The sequence below is a fragment of the Gallus gallus genome, chromosome 3, assembly GCF_016699485.2.
Source record: "Gallus gallus isolate bGalGal1 chromosome 3, bGalGal1.mat.broiler.GRCg7b, whole genome shotgun sequence".
NCBI lineage: Eukaryota > Metazoa > Chordata > Aves > Galliformes > Phasianidae > Gallus > Gallus gallus.
In genome coordinates this window covers 77214459-77234480 of record NC_052534.1, presented here as the reverse complement: position 1 = coordinate 77234480, position 20022 = coordinate 77214459, and the positions used below count along the sequence as shown (strand labels likewise).

The 20022-nt window shown below is 43.4% G+C and overlaps 1 protein-coding gene across 6 annotated transcripts; it reads left to right on the top strand.

Annotated features, from left to right (window-relative positions):
* Positions 1 to 251: 251 nt before the first annotated feature.
* MRAP2 (melanocortin 2 receptor accessory protein 2) lies at positions 252 to 19187 on the top strand. Of its 6 annotated transcripts, none has more exons than NM_001398096.1 (7): positions 252 to 338; positions 3953 to 4126; positions 4705 to 4873; positions 7660 to 7747; positions 8573 to 8706; positions 14009 to 14108; positions 18630 to 19187. In NM_001398096.1, the coding sequence occupies exons 5-7, from the start codon at positions 8580 to 8582 to the stop codon at positions 19021 to 19023; spliced, it is 621 nt and encodes a 206-aa protein (NP_001385025.1). In that variant the 5' UTR covers positions 252 to 338; positions 3953 to 4126; positions 4705 to 4873; positions 7660 to 7747; positions 8573 to 8579; the 3' UTR covers positions 19024 to 19187. The 6 variants fall into 6 exon arrangements, with proteins under 6 accessions (NP_001385025.1, XP_025004532.2, XP_046794865.1 ...); XM_025148764.3 differs by having other exon boundaries at positions 261 to 338; positions 3953 to 4056; XM_040697180.2 differs by lacking the exon at positions 252 to 338 and adding an exon at positions 393 to 2541.
* Positions 19188 to 20022: the final 835 nt, after the last annotated feature.

Sequence of the window (20022 nt, the reverse complement as noted above, 5' to 3'; positions counted from 1 at the left end):
CAAACTGAAATACAGAGACGTCCGTTAAGCATAAGAAAAACGTGTGCTAACGGCCGTCCATCCCATCCCCTCCTTCCCTCGACACCACGGCTCCCGCCCCGCCGACCGCCCCCGGCCGCCCACGCGCCGCCGTGGGCTCCGCGCCGCAGCCAGCACCTAGGACAGCTCCCGCCCGCGCCGCCCATTGGCCCGGGCGCGTCACGTGCCCGTGCCATGCCGCCGGGGGGCCGCGGCCGCTGCTGATTCATTGGCTGTAGCGGGGCGCGGCTCGGCTCGGCTGGGCTCGGCTGGCGCGGCGTTGCAGCTGCTGCCACCGCCGCGAGGCGGCGCCACAGCAGGTAGGGTGGCGACGGGGGCTTCTCGCGGCACTGGCGGGGCGGGCAGCGCTGTGAGGGGGCGGCGCTGCGGCGGCGGGTGAGCAGCTCGGGGAGCCTCTGGGGTTATTCCCTTCGTCTCTACAGAAGGCTCGAGGCGGCTTCGGCGCTGTGGGGTGCGTTGGCCGCGGAAGGGCTGCTGTCACGCTCCTCCCGAGCCCGCGTCTGGAGAGGGAAGCACCCGCTGGAAACGAACCGCTTCCTTAGGAAGCTTTGCCGCTTGGATGGGATAAAAAAAAAAAGTTTTGTCCTTCGTACCGCTGAGCGTGTGAACGGACTTTAAAATCTAACCTGGAACGTTTGCAAGAAGGAAAGGTGGGGGGCGGGGGGGGAAAGTTTTCTGGTCCGGCAGCGGCAGTGCCGTCAGAGCGGCCGCCTGGATCTGCGCTACGGCTCCGAGCAGCTGCTCCGGGCGCTCCCTGAACGGCTGCTCTGCTCTGCTCGAGAGCGGTTCCCTTTGCTCTCCTCCGAGCCCTCCGAGATGGAGATTTACATAACCACGGCGGAAATAAATTGATGTTTTGCCCACTGAGGCTGTGGATGCCCCCTCCCTGGAAGCATTCAAGGCCAGGCTGGATGGGGCTGTGAGCAACCTGGTCTAGAGGGGGGTGTCCCTGCCTATAGCAGGGGGTTGGAACTACATGATCTTAAAGGTCCCTTCCAACCCAAACCATTCTATGGTTCAGGCTCCTAATCAGAGCATTAAGTCAAGTTTCTGCCGCAGAAGCCAACCCCTGGATGGGACCAGGTGGGCAGCAGCCCCGCGGGCTGAGGGCTTCCATCAGCCTCAAGTAATGAGGCAATCCAGTGCATCAGTCGCAGGCAAAATGGTCTTAAATACATCATCCAAAAAATCCAGTATGTGAGGAGAGCTGGGCAGAGTTCTGTGCTTATTCTGTCATTGTTTGTCCCCACGCACGTCGTGGTAGAAGAGGTTTTAAGGTAAAGCTCAGATGATACTCTTGCAGTCTAAATCAAGTTTCCAGTCCCCAAGCCAGTGGTGTGAGCCATTACCGGCAAGCTTTGAACTCAAATAAATTAAAGGTCTGTTGTGCATTCTCACTGCAGTGGGCCCTGGCTGTGCTGCTGTTCCCTTGGGCTCTCGTTGCTTGTTTGTAGCCTGGTGCATTGCTGGGATGAGATGGGGAGTAGGATGAGAGTGTTGGGATGTGTGCTTGGAAGTGTTTACCTGAAATTTGTATTTGAGGCTCTGCAATATGTTGTTTGCCTCTTCCATAGCACCAGAGTGAAGGGTTAGATCTAAAGGTAAAAGCAGTTCTGGCTTGGAAAAACCCCAAGCCAGTCTGCCCTGTGGAAACATTCTATTTCAGTGGTTGCTGGAAATGTTTGCTGATCGCTGGATGTGGACTGCAGGAGTTCAGAACGTGTTCCACATCCCGGTGTGGAAGTTCATAAGAGAAGCTGTGTTATTTATTTTGTGTTGTTCTTGAAGAAACACAATACCTCAGTGACTTTTCAAACTGAAAAGCTCAAGCACTGCTTTGCATCCCAGAGATGATGGCTTTACAGACCCACTCTGCTTTTCGGCTCCAGTGCTTCATTGATCTTTCTCATTGATGCACAACCAAGACAGAGCTCTGAGCTGAGGGCGAAAATAAGCATTTATTCGGAGAAAAATGAAGACTTTTTTTTTTTTGCTAAGTGAGCTTAGTTTTGAAAACTGAGGAAAATAACGCTGCCCAAAAACAATGCGTTCAGGGCGGGTCCTCTGCAGCCTTCCTGCATGACTTACTCTGACCTCCTTGTTGGACATGCTTGTGTTGTCTTGCTTGAGGCTTTTCTGTAACGGCTCAACCTGGGACGTGTATCTGTGATATTTACTGGAAGGTTAAAGCCAAACAAGTTGTAGTGCAGAAGGTTAAAAATGAGCAGAATTCTAAGCAGCTGAGGACTGGCAAGTCATCCTTTTGGGGAGGTGTCGAGTGCCTGTACCTTGCTGTCAGCATTTGTAAAAATGCAGGGATGAAAAGATGTCAGTGGTTTATGGCTCCCTGGTAGGGCTTTTCCTAGTCTGGCTAGTGTTGAAGGAGCTCGGGTTGTGGAGCTGCCATAGGTGCAGGACTGAGAGGATGGGGACACAGGTGGACCTGGAGCTCTCCTCCAACCACAGCTGTGCTGTTTGTGAGCCTGCTGCTCCCTGAGTAAGGTGAGTGCTGTGCAATGGTGGGGCTTGGCTGGCAACGAATAGCTGAAAGGATAACCCTTGCTCTTCACGGTGGCTCTGAAATTAGAACTTGTTGTTCAGATACAGTTTTCTTTCTTTAGAAAAATAGCCTTTGCTTAGAAGGAGGACTCAGTCTTGTTCTACTGTGACTGAAATGGCTGTCAAATTGTGTGTGTTTTTTGTGGAGATATATTATTTGGGTGAAAGTGTGAACGCTTGTAGTACATCATTTTGACCCTCAGGATGGCAAAATCTGATACGGTTTTTGAGCTCAACTGAAGCTCGGCTTTGAAGCCTGAAGATAGATTGAATGTAAAATCCTGTCCTGGCTGCAGGAAATACGTGGAATTATGGCTAATATCTCTTTATTGGTTATAGATAAAGCTGTCTTAGAATGGTCTATCCTGGCTGTAATTTTTCAGGCTTTTGGTACCGCGGTTCAACTAAGGTAGCTGCTTCAATGCGTGGCTCTCTGCTAACTCTGACAGTTCCCCGTGCCTTTATTGTCAGCTCAGGATTGAAACTTTTTAAGAATAGAAGGAATATATAGCTTCTATGATGTCTCATTAGGTACAATTTGGCTTTCTTCAAAGACTAGGCGTAAAAATCAGCATGCACAGTATCGCCATTTCCCCCAAATCCATTAGTTGCCTGTGAGTGCACTGCAATATGGTTTTGTATGATTTTCTGCCCATCTTCAGGTGGCCCCTACTGAGCTGAGCTACTAAGTGGGCGCCGGTGTTTGCATACATGTTTATGACCTCTTAGGGAAATACTTAGCCAGCTGCTTTTGTCTTTTATATGTTAAACTTTACTTTAGATTCATACAGTAATTGCTTTTAAACTAGGCACAAACAGCAGCAATGCAATTAGCATGCAAATTGTAAAAAACGGTGTGGAGGCCTCCTACACTGCAGCAGAGCTACACAATACGTGAAGCATTCAAGGAAAACCAGACATATTTGTTGGTAATTCATATGCATGTTGTATGAGCACTTTGCTGTTGGAATCTAGTTTACACCTGACAATTGTAAGGACATTAAAATGTATGCTATGTGAGGTATAATGCAGCAGCATGCAATGCAGATGTCTGTAATTTTTCATTTCTTGTCCTTAGTTCCCTGGATAAGCAGTGACTAAAACAGTGATTTTCCTTACCATTGTTAGAAAGTCCTTCTGTGATGAGTCCAATACCATTCTTACTGCTTTTGTGCTATAGCTCATGCAGATGATGCTTTTCATGAGCTATTAACATCAGTTCATTTCTTTCAAAGAAAAGTCCCAGGTGCTGTGCACTTGAAATTAGATTTCTGATTGTACAGTTTTCAATTATCTTGTTATTTTTCTTACTAAATTTTGCATTTGTATTGCTTGCTTGCTTCTCTTTTTGCAGGCAGGAAGATCGGATACTTCTCATACAAGACCTTGAGCTGCATCTCACGTCCTGCACATTTAGGATCCTCTGAACTGGCAAAGAAGCACAGACCATTTGGCTGAGTATTTCCTGCAGACTCCTTTCTCATCTGTGCTTGGAAGTGGCACAGCTTGCTCAAAACAATAGCCGTAGGTTAGGGCTGTAGAAAGCTGGGATCTGTATGTTTTAGCTCACGCACAGCAGAGTACCTAAGTTTGTGCTTCATTTCCTCATTGGCTTCTTTGTGATTTCATCTCTTAGTCCTTGGGCTGGAGTAAAAAGAAATGCAGTGGTGATGATGGCTGGTTCCTTTGCCCCCCAGCATACAGAATATTGCTGCTATTATGGGGACTCAAGGTACAGGAACAGCCTGAGTTGTTAACTTGTTCTAACCAACAGCTTCTGGTTTAATTGCACTGCCTAGACCACGGAGCTGGTGTATCAAGCTTACTTAGCCTTGGACTCCTCTGTTCAAAATGTTGCTGCTTTCTGTGCCTGTTTGGCTTCTGGGATCTTCATAGTTTGCAAGGGGCCAGCAGTTTGTTTATTCTATGAAGTCTATCAAGTGTTCAGACTCTGCAGCAGTAAGCAGAATGGAAACATGAAAAATGAACATAGTTTTTGATTGAAAATGTGCCTCACTGCTTGCATCTTCCTCACTGGTAGTATCTTGCTTCAGATATTAATAAGAAGATTGACCAGTCTGCATAAGTTTACTGTTGTGCGCACAGGTCAGATTTGGAGGTGCTTGTTGCTGGTTACATAGAAGGCCAGTTCCAGATGTACACAAAACCAGATTTGCCTCGGTGGCCCCAGTGGCAGCTTAAACCACAGAGCTGTGCTTCAGACATGATGTGTGTCCAGTTTTTCCCTTAGACAACCTTGGTGTCGGTGTGAAAGGTAAGTGGTTGTGCAGAGCAGCTTTGCTCATGATATTCAGAGTGATGCACATAGTCCAGCTGCAGTTCAGAGATGTGGATTTTGTGCAGAGATAGACCTGCAGAGTTGGAATAGCTTGCACGAGTACCACTGGCAGGCAGCTGAGACCTTCAAACTTCTACGGAGGCTCTGAACAAGTTTTCATGAAGGCGTAACTCAATTCCAGGAGCTGCAGCCACATTTCTATGGGGAGTGTGTGGGTACCTGTTGACACCGGTTAGTCTGCAAAGAGACCGGGCCGGTGCTCCAGAAGAAGGCCATGAGGGCGTGCCCTTTTTAGCTGACAGGTGACTAACCTGCTTGGATCTCCTGGTTGGTGGCACTGAGCATGGCCTCGCCTTGGGTTTCCTTGAGAGAGCAAATGAAACTTTTCATTGCTCACTTATTTGGTGAGGGAGGGCTGCCAGCATCCCTACACACTGAAGGCAACAGAGGGACTTTGGTGTTTGCCTTAACTCCTTAACTCCTGTGGCCTCTGCAGAAAAACAAAATAAACTCAGCAAGGCCACTCAGAGGAGCTCCCCTGTCACGCTTTAGAGATCGTGGATGTATCATTGCTGTCCACTTGGGGAAAAAAAAAGAGCATTTGACTGTTTCCTGGGGAAATTCCTTCTTAGAATCCCTTATCTGGAACCCAGAGTCCTTCACTGCCCCACTGCACACTGGCAGATGCACACAGCAAGCTGCTAGCTTACCCTGCTTTGCTCTTCTTTGGGGCATGCAGTGTCTTTGCACTGTTTTTTTGCTATGCTCATCCCTTGTGTCTCCATATGAAGATGAATTTTTAAGTGGAGTGAAAGGTTCGTTTTAATTTGTTTCAGGCCAAGATTTTAGAACCATTTGGACAAAGCTTACGAGTGAGCTGCAAGTTAGATTGAGACAATACTTATGCTTATGGGCAATTTAAAATGGATAACTTAGTAGGTCCTTAAGATGTTTTATGTCCCACAAAGCCTGAATAACAGGTTGCCCTGGGAGCTGGTGGCCAGAAATTCAGTTAGCGTCTCTCTCTGATAGTGGCTTAGTGCTTACAACAGAACTAAGCATAGAAATGCTTTTAGCCAGTGGCAGTACACTGGAGGTTTTTTTGTCTGAACCTACAGCTAAAGCAGGACACATTTTTGATGTTGTAGAAGTGACTCTTCTCCAAGTAGACCATAAATGGACAATAGTGATTAGTTGGAGAGAGAGAGAGACCTGCACATGGCCCAATTAATCCAATTTGCTTGCATTTGAGGTACAAGCAGCATTTTTCTGACTTTTCATATAACCTATGCTGAAGTTTTCTGACTGCAGATTCTGGTTCAGCTTTTATTATAATACTAAAAAAGAGGAGGTAACAATGAACAAGCCATAAGAGAAATATTTAAATGAAAGACTTCTCTAAAATGCTGCTAAAGAGTAAAGCAGGCTTAGACAGAATGTGTAATAAAATTTGGCAAGAGATGCATCGTTGAGAAAACACTGAGGAGAAGGGGAAAAAGATGATGGGAACCCTCAGAGGTCAGTCACAAAAATGAAATGCAGAATCTAGCAAGAGACAACTGTGCTGGGAGCAAATTAGGACAAGAATCATAGTTTTCCCTTTGTGCCATTTGCTTCTCCCAGAAAGCAGCAGCTAACTTAGCTGAATTTAAAAGCAAATCGAGACTGTCTAAAGCTTGATTAGACATTCTCTTTTGTTCCAGAAAATAGGGGAAGTTTTTCAAGTCACTGAGAAGGCAAGGGAGGAACTTCCCTGTTAACACAAGCACATAAAAGTATTCACTTTTTCCCGTCATCTTCCATCAGACATATGAAGATGCTGGGCCATGAACTGGATTGTCCATTACAAGCAGTAACATTTCATTTGTTCCTGGCCTTCCGTGTTTCACGTTATTTAATCCAGCTGGGGGCTTTCTTAGTGGCTGAAGGAGGGTGAGGGTAATGTGAAGAACTTTGTCCTTATTCAAATAATTGTTTTCTTCCCCTGAGGGTGAATTGCCAGTGCTGAAAACTAAGCTGATCTGAGTTTGAAAACAAGGCCTATTTATTGCTTTAAATGTTTTATCGCTTACTATTACAGAAGGAGAACCCTTTTTTGTTTCTTTTTGAAGAGCTTGGATGTCTGCTTGTATTTCTTGGGTTGGATATGTGTTCCTTACTTTGTACCCCATTCCTGTTCTTTATACATGGCCCTTCTAGCATTTGAACAGTGCCCTTTACTAGCACACAGTTTTACTCAATCTAATGGAAGGACTGAAGTTTCAGCTGTTTTGAGTGACATGGGTACCTAGAGACCTCTATTTGCTTCTTTTTGATTCCCCAAGAAGTTTTATCTGGATTTGACATTGTATTCTGAGGGGTTTCCTTGTCCAGATAACAGCTAACTGCATCAGTTTTACAGACTGCATGAAGTCTTCACTCTGCTGGGTTTTAACTGAATGCAAAATTACCCAAAGCTCAATTTGCTTTTAGAAGGGCACTGAACAGTTTCTTATGGAATGCTATTTTATAACAAAGCTCAATTTTGATGTTCTGATTCCAGCTGCTGCAGCAAGTGTTGTGCAAAGATGTGCTCTCTTCTGATGTGTGTAGAATTGTCTTATATTTTGAAAAATGCAAATTCCTAGTGCAGTGTTGCAGTGCTGTAATGGCAGAATGTTAGACTTATTTTAATGATGATGAGTGTTGGATTGCAGTTTCTGTTGATCTTTGGGAAAAATCACTTCTGTCCTTTTTTCCTTCTCTGGTGGCATATTGAAAAGCTTCTAACACAGAAAAACCTAGGTTGGAAGGGACCTCTGGTGGTCATCTCGTCTGATCTCCTGTTCAAAGCATGTTCAATTGAATCAGGTAAAGTTTTCCTCAGATCGAACTGAAATTTCCCACAGCTCAACTTGCATCTGTTGCCTCTTGCTCTGTTGTTGCCCACCTCTGGCCCAGTCTACCCTCCACCCTCTGACTGTAACTTTGACAGGAGGCAGCCCTAAAGTCTCCCCTGAGCCTTCTCTTCTCCAGGCTGAGCAAACCCAGTTCCCTTGTCCTCTCATGCATCCTGTGCTGCAGCTCCCTGACCATCGTGGTGGCCATCCACTGGACTTACTCTAGCGTATGTCCATGTCTTCCCATTACTCAGGATATGGTACCCCAGGTGCAGTCTCACCGGTGCTGAATAGAGAACAAGAAGTGCTTCTCTTGATGCGCTGACTGCACTCGTGTTAATTCAGGTTCCTGTCAGCTGAGTTCTCCAGCTTGTCTAGGTCCCTCTGAAGAGCAGTCTGCCCTTCAGCCTTTTGTCTATCCCCCAGGTAATCCATGAGCTTGCTGCCAATGTGCTCTGACTCATTGTCTGGCTCTCTAAGGAAGGTGTAAAAGAGTATTAGCCCAGGTTGCCAGCTGGACTTTGTATGAATGATGTAACAGTTTGAGCCTGGCCTTCTAGTCAGTTCTCCATGCAGATTCTCATGGCAGTATTCATTGTAAGCTGCCAAGATGGTAGTCTTTGGGATTCAGTATTTTTTCAACTATAAAAGTTGTATTCTGAGAAGCCTGCTTTTGATACTTTGTACGCTTACAGGCATCTCTGCAAAGACATGATTCTCTCTAAAATCAAAGATGCGTTAGAAATACGTGATCTCTACTAATGCATTTTATATCCATTGGTATATATTTATATAGGTGCAAAATGTCTGCCCTGAGGCTGATTTCTAACAGAACCTCCCAGCAGGCCTTGTCTAACTCTGATTACACCTGGGAGTATGAGTACTATGAGTATGGACCAGTGTCATTTGAAGGCCTGAAGGCTCATAAATGTAAGTTCAATACAGATACATTTTATTTCAGCTGCACTTCCCCATCTTAAAATTCCTGCTCTTCACTTATAAGTGATTATTGTGCTGAAATCTTTCCTATATATATATTTTTTTCAACAAATAGTTTATTGGATTATTGTAGTTTTTCTTTTTCTGTTTTTGTTTATGTTTTTATTATTATTATTATTATTGACTGCTTTCCTTATGTATAGGAACACTATGAGTTTCTTGACTGTTTTAGAAATTCATTATTACTGAGGACTATCATGCTTCTAGGCGCTGTTTATAGCAGGAAGTGTTACATCTTGTTACTGTTTGCTATGGTCCGTGTTGTTCCGTTCCTGTTCCCATTAATGCAAAAAAAAAAGGCAGTGATGGGCAGACTTACTGCTTTTGATTTTATTTACTAAAAAATAAGCTTCAAACTTTCAGAGACTTAAAAGAATTCTTTTTTCTGAAGAAACTTTTACCATTAGGAATTTCTTTATGGAGCGTTTGTGCTAAATGCAGTGTCATACAAACGCTGAAGCTGTTTAATAACAGTACAAGTAAAAAGTGGAGGATGAAGACCAGAGAGATGAAATGTGTAGAAATTGAGAGGTCATGTAGCTAGGACAAGCTAGTGCACAACCAGTGTTTAGTTTGAATGTAGACAATAGCTTTGATTTCTAGAAAATTTGTTTTTTGGGAGGGAAGGAGGAAGGGAAGGGAGGTTATTTTTTGTTTTTAATTTCAAAACAAAGCAAAAAACAACCCAAAAACCAACCAACAACTAAAAAGCCCAGAAACCAACTCAAAACTATGGGATGCATTGCAAGCACTTCAACAAAGAAAAGCAAACCATCTTATTTCACTGCTTCTGAGCTGAGTACCCTGGGCAAGAGTTTGAGAACCAGCCTTTGAAGTAGTGAGGAAGGGCTCTCATCCAGTATTGGAGCACTGGTCTGGGGTGGGGTGCACACTTCCTGCCTCATTCACTGTAGTGAGGATTCAGACTGGGGAAAAGGAGCGCTTGCAGTGGCAGTTGGTAGCCCAGGAAGGCCTGTCTGCCTTGCTTCTGAACAGCTGGGAGGGTTTTGGGGGTACTGGGAAAGTCAGAAGGAACTTGTCGGAATTCTTAACGTGCCTAGAAGGCAAGAACTGGAGCAAAAGTTGTTTTTTGGCCCAAATTGTAGTTTACCTTTAAAATTTTGGTTTACATTTACAAAAATCTGCTGATTACTCTCTGCATTTTTACAAATGTTAGATACTTGAAAAACGTAGGTTAGCTTTTGTCATGTTTCTAATTTAAATTCCTTTCCTCCTCCTAATCAGAGCCAAACCTGATTACAAAGATTAGCTGATGTGTGGAGAATCATTGAATCCTTAAAGGGATGTCTGAAGGCTGTCTAGTCCAACTCCCCTGCAATGAACAGGGACATCACAGCTAACTCAGGGTACCCAGGGCCTGATCCAGCCTTGCCTTGAAAGTCTCAGTGACAGGGCATCCACATCTCTGGGCAACCTGTTCCAGTGCCTCACCACCCTCACTGTAAAAGATTTTTTCCTTCTATCTAACCTAAACGTACCCTCTTCGAGCTTCAAAACATACCCTCTTTGAGCTTGAACCTGTCCTCTTTCAGCTTGAAGGTATACAACATCTTCTTTTTAGCTCTGTGTGTCAGAGTGAGATAGGATGAAAGAACACAAATGGGAGTTACTTCTGGCTTGCTGAAGTCTAGTGGCAAACCAAATCTTGGATGATTGCCATGCTGGGCATTGTAGCTCAGCCTTACTGCCTGTCTGTGCTGTTTGTAGAGCAGGTGGAGGGTTCTGGACCGTGATTATTATGGGACAGAAGGAACAACTGCTTTTCAGGTGGAGTGTGATATATTCATGAAAAAGAGAGACTGACATCAGTATTGAATCAGTGACCTTTTACTGATAGGTTGGAGGTGTGTTACTGCATGCATTCTCAAACAAGTTGATATTAATTTCATGAAACTGTGTGAGTAAATATATTCTTTGCCTGTGTTGCATATATGGTGACATATCAGTATGTTTCTTTTTCTAGATAATTCCATCTGAGTTGGGCCTGTTGAGGAATTTGGAGGCACCGTGGTCAGACATTTAATTTAATAGAAATCAAAACCTGTGGAGGAAGGAGGAGAGGAGATTATGTTAAGATTGCATTGTCATGGAGACTTTGAATACTGACAGTATATATGTATTTTTTTTCAAACCATGTAAGAAAATTCTCATAATATTTGGCATAGCTGTCTACAAGATGATTCTCAGCCTCTGCTGACCAAATCTTAAATTCCCTAGAGGCAGGCACCACAAATACCAATGTATTCCCACTAGGGAATACTCCCATCTTCCTCACCTGTGCTATTCTAAGTTTTGCTGTAATGGTAGAATCAAAATCAGTGATAAAAAACTGATGTGAAAGCAGTGAGAGAGGCTCTGCTTTGGTGATCTGGCTTACAGCATGAAGGGTGCTGTTGGCTCATCTGTGTGTGGTACAGTGAGTTGTAATGAAGGCAAGGGAATAAAAGGCCTGAGCAGGTGGTGAGGAGGCATGTAGTGTGGCAGAAAACGTCTGTGGTGCCATTCATATAGAAAACACCAATTTGTCTGGTCTGAAAATCAGAAGTGGCTGAGAGCCTTTCTTATTCTCCTGCCCTGAGATCAGGAAGGAACTTCATGGTAGAATGGTCTTTGAATGCTGGTGGATGTATGAATATGAGTTCTATCAAAGTCTAGAAAGGAGTCTACAAGGAAAGATGCCACTCAAACTGGAGAAGGGATGTTAATGTATGTCTAACTTATGGTGGAAAATTGAAAGGCCTATGGACTCTAGTTTAGGTGATTCAGGCTGGCGGTGATACATAGCTGGCTGTAAAACAAAAGACTGTTTACGAGGGTGGATAGTGATAGGACAAGGGGGGATGGTTTTAAACTAAGATAGGGGAGGTTTAGGTTAGATATCAGGAGGAAGTTTTTCACTCAGAGAGTGGTGACACACTGGAACAGGTTGCCCAAGGAGGTTGTAGATGCCCCATCCGTGGAGGCATTCAAGGCCAGGCTGGATGTGGCGGTGGGCAGCCTGGTCTAATGGCTGGCAACCCTGTACAAAGCAGGGAGATTGAAACTCGATGATCACTGTGGTCCTTTTCAACCCAGGCCATTCTATGATTCTATATAAAAAGGAATTCAGGAGCTTGTTTATGGAAAGCAGAGAAAAACTTAGGTAAAGCGATCAGTGGAGATAACTGTTCACAAAACAACCCAATACACAGAAAACACTTATTTTTTTAACAGTTTGTATTAAAAAAAATGCATCTTGAAACGCTGAATACAGACTAAACTTGCAAAATGATTCTGAACGTAATTCAGGGTTCATAATGGAATATTCCAAACTTAAAAAAAAAAGTGTGTTGAGTGTCAACGTGGGTGATTTTTACCCCACTCTACTTTCTATTCATCGTGAAGACCCATACTTGAATCGCCCTTCAGTTTCTTTATAAAGATGTTTGAGTAGGAAGGATGTGGAAGAGTGTAGATGGAAAAAGCCTTGCAGTGAGAGACTTGAAACTAAACCTCCTTAGTGTACCAGAAAATGGGATTAAGGAGTGAATTGATTGTGAGAAAGTATTCTCACAGGGAGACAATGTTGAGACGCAGCAGGCACACTTCTACCTCACAGAGAAAGATCAAATGGTTTGAATTGATTTCCAGTTTCCAGATCTGCCTTTAACATGGAAGATGTTTCATGGCGGGAGCGTGATTAACCTCCGGGGCCAAGTGGCAGGCAGGATACCCAATTCCTGTTTTCTGGAGTCTTTAGTTAGTCCTGGGGGGGAGACTGAGCGTTCAATGTTTTGGTTAACGTGTGCTCTGCCTGCTGCAGTGGGGCAAGCAGATCTATGAGGTTCAATAGTAGCTGTGTAAAAAGAGATTGTCCTGACTGAGACTTTCCTCTGGCATGTCCATATGTTAATGTTTTGAACTTTACAGTGATAATTTGCATATTTGCATAAAAACTAAAAATAACCAACTGAAGGACAGATGAAAAAGCACCTGCGGGTTCTGGACCCACCTGTGGGTTCTGGACCAGACCACGTTTTGGCTTCCTGCTCTGTAACTTTGGGCTATGCTTACCAGCTGATTGTTGTCTGGAGATGTTTGTCCCACTTGTACCGTCTCTTTATCAAGTTACTAAATGTTTTGAGATGTGTTCAGAAGCAGCTCTAGGTCTACTTGGAAGTCTAAGTGGGCCTAGATATGTTTTATGTAGTGCTGGTGGCTTATGTACAGGTCCATTTGCTGTAAATGAGAACAGTAAGTACATTTTCTGCATATGGACCAAACCCCCACATTTTAGGAAAGCTCAGGTGGAAGCTATAGCAAACTAGTTGATCTGTGTGTGGGATAAGATGCAGTGGGCTTTTATTAGAGCAGGGGAGGCCTAATTGGACATAGGAAAACAGTAGTAGTAGCATTTGGGCTACATTGCTGGTCTGGAACCTTCCTCGTGAAGGTTTTTTAATGGGCTAGACAGCTATTTCTCTAGAATAGATGAGCTGTGTTTTATCTTGCCATGAAGCAGGAAGGGATGTACTAGGTTACTTCTAAGAGGCTTCCTTTCTGGATAACAGTCAGACTGCAATTGTGTCTGTATGAGGCTATTGCATTGGTGTATTCCTTTTAATTGATTTTTTTCACTTTTTGTCCAAATTCATTTGACTCCTTTGACACTGTGTTACAGTTTTCTGTATGAAAGTCAGAAACTCAAAAATTAGATGTTCATTGTTGATATTTGTTAAGGTAACAAATAGCAAATCTGTGTTTCCATTTATTCTAGAAGCCTCTGTTTCACTACTGAAAGGAAGCAAAATCTTCCTAGGCCTAAGTGATCCATCAAAAACTAGAAGCCTTGTGGTCTCAGAAGAGAAATCATTCAGAATAACAGTAGCTCAGTGCTACAGGGACAGAGGTTTTTGCTGAAAATCAAATAATCCTCTCATCTGTGTGCTAGTACTGTAATGGTTTCCAAAGCAATGCTTGGACATGGGCCAGACATAACAAAGGGAGCGGCTCTTAGTTGAACCAAGAGAATCCAGCCCCTTCCCTCTTTCAGCTTGTTTTTGGTTTGTCTAGACAGAAGTAAGATCCGGGCTACAAAGGAGGGCTTCAGCATCCTTCACCCTTTTTCCAGCCAGGAATAAGATGCAAAATCTTTTTGAATTTGCAGTCAGGCTGCAGACTTTCTGCGAGTGCAGGTGAAGTACTGATCATATTGTTTTCTCTTTTTTGACAGATTCCATTGTGATTGGATTTTGGGTTGGCCTTGCAGTTTTTGTCATCTTCATGTTCTTTGTCCTGACCCTGCTGACAAAGACAGGAGCACCACATCAAGAGTGAGTCTGAAAAGTGAATGTGGCACCTCTGGTGTTCAGCAGTCCATGAGCAACCAGTGGCAGTGCTGACATTGCCCTGGACCTGCACTGCCTTTTTCTGCTCCATTCCTAGGAAAGGCTGCTGTGTGTCTTTGTTTAAAATGTTTTTTATTCCAAGCATTTGTAGGAGAGCAATTTTGTAGAAGTACGTGTTAATGCATTCTCTATTTAGCAAGTAATATGTAGGCATGCAGTAGAGAGGCTGGAATTGCCACATGTATGCACTTGAAGGCTGAAAGGAAGTCAGTGAGTAGGCTGCCAACCACATGGGGCTTTAGATGACTGCTCCCCAGATAATGGGGGTCATTCAAACTAAGTTCACCTTATGATGGAGTGGAGCAGAGAAATGTGGCTATTAGCAGAGAAGATACAGATAAAATGCCACGCAGACACTAACTACTTGAAGTCTGGAAGGTTTTATATGTTTGTGTTCGAGTCCAAAATGTAGTTACCAGTTGAGTTAGCAAGGTGTTCCCTAACCCTGTAGCTCACCAAGCCTCCAAGTGTCTTAGTTTCTGCTGAAGAGTTGTAGTAGATGCTGAAAACTGGATCCAGCTCCATACTCCTTAACACCGGAGTCCCCTGAGTCACAATCTAAGCCTTTCTCCACTTCCTTCTGGCTGCTAAGTATGTGCAGACCATGTCCTGGCTCAGCCATTTATCTGCAAGTCTCATACTTAAAGCAGTCGTGCAGCATGCTGCTGCCAGTATACCATCTGAACTCACATCTCTTCCTCTCAGGTTCCCTTCTCATCAAGTAAAAATAAAAAGGTTTGCTGGAGGGTGAAAGGGCCTTACAGGCAGGTAGTAATCACGAGAAGCTGATTGTGAGTGGCAATTGTCTCTGGTTATCACCGAAGCAGCCTGCCTTTCTCTGCCTACCGAGGACCCAGTGTTATTTAGTCATAATGTAGGCTGTGTCTGAAAGCTTGTGATAGCAGATCTCTAGAGGCAGGACCGTGTTAGGGAAGATCTGCAAGTCTTGTGAGCTCCTGTGCATTGCTGCTTCTGTGAGAAAGAAGCAGAGACGTAAGAATTCAGCTTTCCAGAACTGACTTGCTGAATTTTGTAGCTGGTATTTTAGCTTTCTTTATCCATTATTTCAAGTAAAAAATAAAGCCACACCATGCTCCCAAATATATTTAATTTATGTAAGTTCTGGTGTACTGCCTCTTTTCTCTGGAGATTTTTTTCTTCACTGAACATCCAAGTCTGTATCTCATATGCATAACACTAATGAGAGTGGAAGAGATGAAGTAAAAAGCACATGGTAATTCAAATTTTACATAGATATTTATCAAAATGATTGTTTGCTTTTAAAAGTGGACTTTGAAGTAACAGAGGGCCGCTCGATATCTTCTGCATTTCTCCTTTCTTCATCAGTATTCTCAGAACTGATTGTCTAGGGAGTCAGTCTCCAGTCAGCTTCTGTGTCCAGAGAAGGCCTTAAGCAACCTGGGCATGCCTTACCTTCATCAAGGCATTGGACTCAAGGCCGTCAGAGTTCCCTTCCAGTCTAAATCTTCATGCTTTTCTTCAGCTGTTGAACAGACCCCAGTTAATTCCTTTCTATATGTATCTTAAAATTCCTTTGCAGCCTTGAGAGCTATATGCTCGAGTATTTTCCCACTTACTACATGTACTGAATTGGCACTTCTAACAAGTTTGGGCACTATTTTTATTTATTTATTTATTTATTTTAGATTAGATATTGATAGCCTACTGTGTATGGTACTGCAAATAGATCATCCAGAAATTAGCTAATAGTAGTGAATGCCACTGATATCTCCTGTTTTTGCTACACGTATATGAAGACTGGAGAACATAAATACCTGCCTGTAAAAACAGAGTAGACTGTGGGTTTGTTTTGCCTGCATCTTTCTGTCTTTAGGACTGGCTGGGTTCTCCATGACTCATAGCTTCATTTGTGGGCTGCCTTGCAGCTGTCCGTAAGAAATAGATATTAATGGCATCCCTGGGTCTCGGGAGGAAGCCATCCTGATTGATAGACATGTCTCTGACTTCAGTAAGTCAATTTGGCTGTTCTTTAAAGTAACGTTAATGCGAGAGATAAATGTAACTAGATTCAGATGGATGGATCCAAAATAGAATACTCTGACTTTTCTAATAATACGCTTTTCTTGGCTCAATGTAAAGGGGTACGATAGCATACTCTTCTTAAAATTATACAAGATGTTCAAGTTTGGATACATCCTCAGCCTGAGGAAAAGGTTCAGGGCATGGATGAGGAGAGGCAGAAATGTAACTAGTTACAGGAATGATGCCTTTAGCACTCTTCTTTTGTTCATGTGCATTATTAGGTGCACAATGCTAGCTTGTGCAAAAATAAAAAGCATTTTTTTCTGTGCATCTGCTTAATACTGCATCTAGGAACCAGAGCCTGGCATCGCAGGCTGGAAAATTCCCAGAAGGGAGCTTAGTTCCCTGTGTTAATCATTGGCAACTGCTCATATTGAGTAGTTTTCAGTACATTTGATGTTCAAGATGGCTGGCATTCACCATCCTGCTCTCGCTGACAACTTCTGGGACTCAGAGTCCTTTTGGCCCAAGTGTTCAGTAGGGATTTGGTGCCCAAGTGGTTGTTCTCCGTGCTGTGGTCCTCCAAATATAAACCTGGGATTTGAGACTGCTTTTCTTGTTTTATGAGTCTTCTGAATAGAACACACTGTGACGTATGTTTGAGTACTGTAATGGGAAAGGGCTATAAATGTTTCTAGTCTAGTTAAAAAAAAATATTCCCCACAATACAGAAGGATAGTGTATATGAATTTCAGAATCTCAAGAGATGGCTATATACTAGGCAATGTGTTCCTTATAGGATTATTCTCTATAATAAGTTCTCAAAATTTTGGTCATTTTAAAATTTATCTGCATCTTCTATTCATCCACTGAGGTCAGGCTGCTGTTGCCAGTCCTGGGTGCCCTTCTGTGCAGTGAGCCTTTACTCCTTCCCAGCTTTCAGGGTTATGAAGGAATTTCCATAACTACGAACTTGCTTTCTTCCTAACTCATTTAACTCATTGCTTTGTAAGCTTATAATGTTTCCTCTTAATGTGCTTGCCAGCTCCACTCTGTCATAAAACCAAAGAAGCAACTCACATTCAGAGTGGTGCCTTATAAATACATAACTGCACTCATCTGTTCCGAAGGTTACTGCAGCATTATTCTGTCCGGTTTGATTCCTGCTGTGTTTACAGTAGATTTTTATCTACTCCACTGTCTCACATCAGTTTAAAAGTTATGCTGCTTCTACACGCTTCACTTTGAAATGCAGAATGAACCAACGCTGTTTCCACCAGCTAGAGAGCTGCTTTGATTTGAAGTCTAGTGTAACTGCTTTTGTTAGACTCTAATTCTCACATCATGCAATGAAAGTAAATTAGCACTTGGGTGGGAGGGATCTCTGTGATTAACTCTGAGTGAAAGACTGATGGTGAGCATCCTCTGAACATGAAGGCTTTAGGGATAGATTTATGAACGTGCCAGATGAGGCTTTCAGAAGCCTGTAAGCATTTAACTCTTCCAGCAGACTCCAGAGTGTTCAGTTAGTGTTTCTCTGTGAGTGTTGCATGCACCTTCAGGAGTCCAAATATCTGGTTTCAGTGGCATCTGCTACTTGTTCGCATTGAAACGGTATAATTTAGCAATGCTTACTTAGCAAAATAGTTATATCCTGAGAACGTTTAAATTTTTCACTACTCATCTCTGAAAGCCTTTACCGCCTTTCAGATGCAAATAACTTGCTTTTGGTGATGACAGCATATAAAGCCAGTATGGCTATCTGTAAAGCTTCATCATCTACCTCGAGCTTTCCTCGCCCCCAGCTGCTGATGGCTTCTCACAAGTCTATGTCGACCGCAGCTGTTCTGCACTAACACTTCCAGAAAAGAGAGATGTCAAGATGTCTTTCCTGTGCTATGTTTCTGAATTTTTAAGCCATCCAGTCCTTATGGCACCCTTCTAATTTGGAAATCTGAATGTCAGTAGCTGAGGTCAGTGTGGTTTGATATCTAGACAATCAATCACCCAAATTATGTCTTTAGTGACAGCAGCATTGCCTGTGTCTCTGAAAGGTTCTTGCTATCAAAGATTATTCTCACGGTATTCTATGAAACGTTTATTTTAAACTTCCACTGCTTGCCCTAAGAGGAAATTCTGTAGAGTAGTTCTGAGCTCACTCAGTGGTGTGAGCTGATTATTGAATTACACTGATGACTAGAAGTGCCATTAAAGAGTGCTGGCATTGGTAACTGATTCCCATGGAAAATTACTACTCAGAATCAAGGCTTAAAGTAACTTCAGTGGAAAATAATAAACAGTGCTGGCTTGTAACTCTCATAGATGAGCTGAAGGGTTTTCGTTCTTCCTACTCATAATGGCTGCTGAAACCAGACATGCTGCTAAGAATGCCAATAATTCCAAATTCATAGTCTCACTGTACTTTTATTTAATTTTCCCTAGAAATACAGAATCTTCTGAAAAAAGATTTCGGATGAATAGCTTCGTGGCAGATTTTGGAAGACCTCTGGAGTCGGAGAGGGTCTTTTCTCGTCAAATAGCTGAAGAGTCTCGGTCACTTTTCCATTTCTGCATTAATGAAGTGGAACACCTCGACAAAGCGCAACAAAGTCAGAAAGGTCCAGATCTGGAGAGTAATATCCACTTCCAGGAAGTTTCCAGAAGCAGTGGAACGTTAGAGGAGGACCTAAATTGTCTTGCAAAATACAACATTCCTAACTTCGTGAACACGGAGCAGAATTCTTCGCTAGGTGAGGGTGATCTGCTCATCTTGCAGCCACCCAGAGTTTTAGAAAGCAAAACGGCCATGCAATCTTCTCATCGGATCCTTGACTGAAAATTCCTTAAGGTAAAAATTCCTGTTTTTGTCCGGTTGGAAGCCGTTCTCCACCTTCTGCCTTATTTGGTAGAAGGTATTTCAGGCATGTGCTTTTTTTTATTGTACGTAAGAATGGCTGTGCTGACAGAACAGTCCACGTGATAATTAAAACACTAAATGCTTAATTCCAGCGCCTCCTGTGGTCTAAACCTCTTGTCCAGTGTTAGGTTTTCTTCTTGTCGGGTGGTTTGGTTTTTTGGTGTTGTTTTGGTTTTGGTTTTAAATGACCGCCTACCTCCAGCTTCTGATGACACCATAATCTGCGGGGACTGTGAAAGCTGGAGGCTGTTTTGGGGGATGACCAAGAAAACTGTAATGCCAAACTGAAGCTGAAGCAACTACTAAGCAGGCAGTCTTGGGGAGCAGCTTCTGCCAATCCCAGAAGGACAGCTGAAACAGAGCAGCAGAATGGACACCTGCATGGTATTAGCTCCTGCTTCTAAGTAAGTCCTACCTGCTTTTAGGTACAGGTGAGACCCAATGTGCAAGCTTCCAGAGGGAATACCTTGTATCTTGAATGGGTCAGTATGACAGTGTTTGCAAACTGATGCCACCACCTGCTGCTGCCTGTATAAAGCAAATTGATGTCTGCAGTTACAGTACTTCAGTGTAATCTTCTGTCAGTTGCTCAGTGATGCCCTGAAACCACTCTTCTACACACGTCACTGTGTTTTTTATTGTTGATGTGAGATTCCAGTTTGGTTAAGTGCAGAATTCAATTGCTAAATCACAGGAAATTGGATGAAAAATATTCTTCCGTTGCCAGTAGAGTTAATATGCCACCACCATCGCTTATTTGCATGTAAGTTGTGCTTTGCTTATCAGCTGAGCCTTCACCTGCTTTTCAGCTCTAGGCACTTCCCTTTTTTGGCTGGCCAGCCAGCAAAGGGCTGCAGGGAGGCTCTGAGGAGGTTTGAGGCCAGCTTTAAAGCCTCACTGTACTTGTTCTGTCTTTCT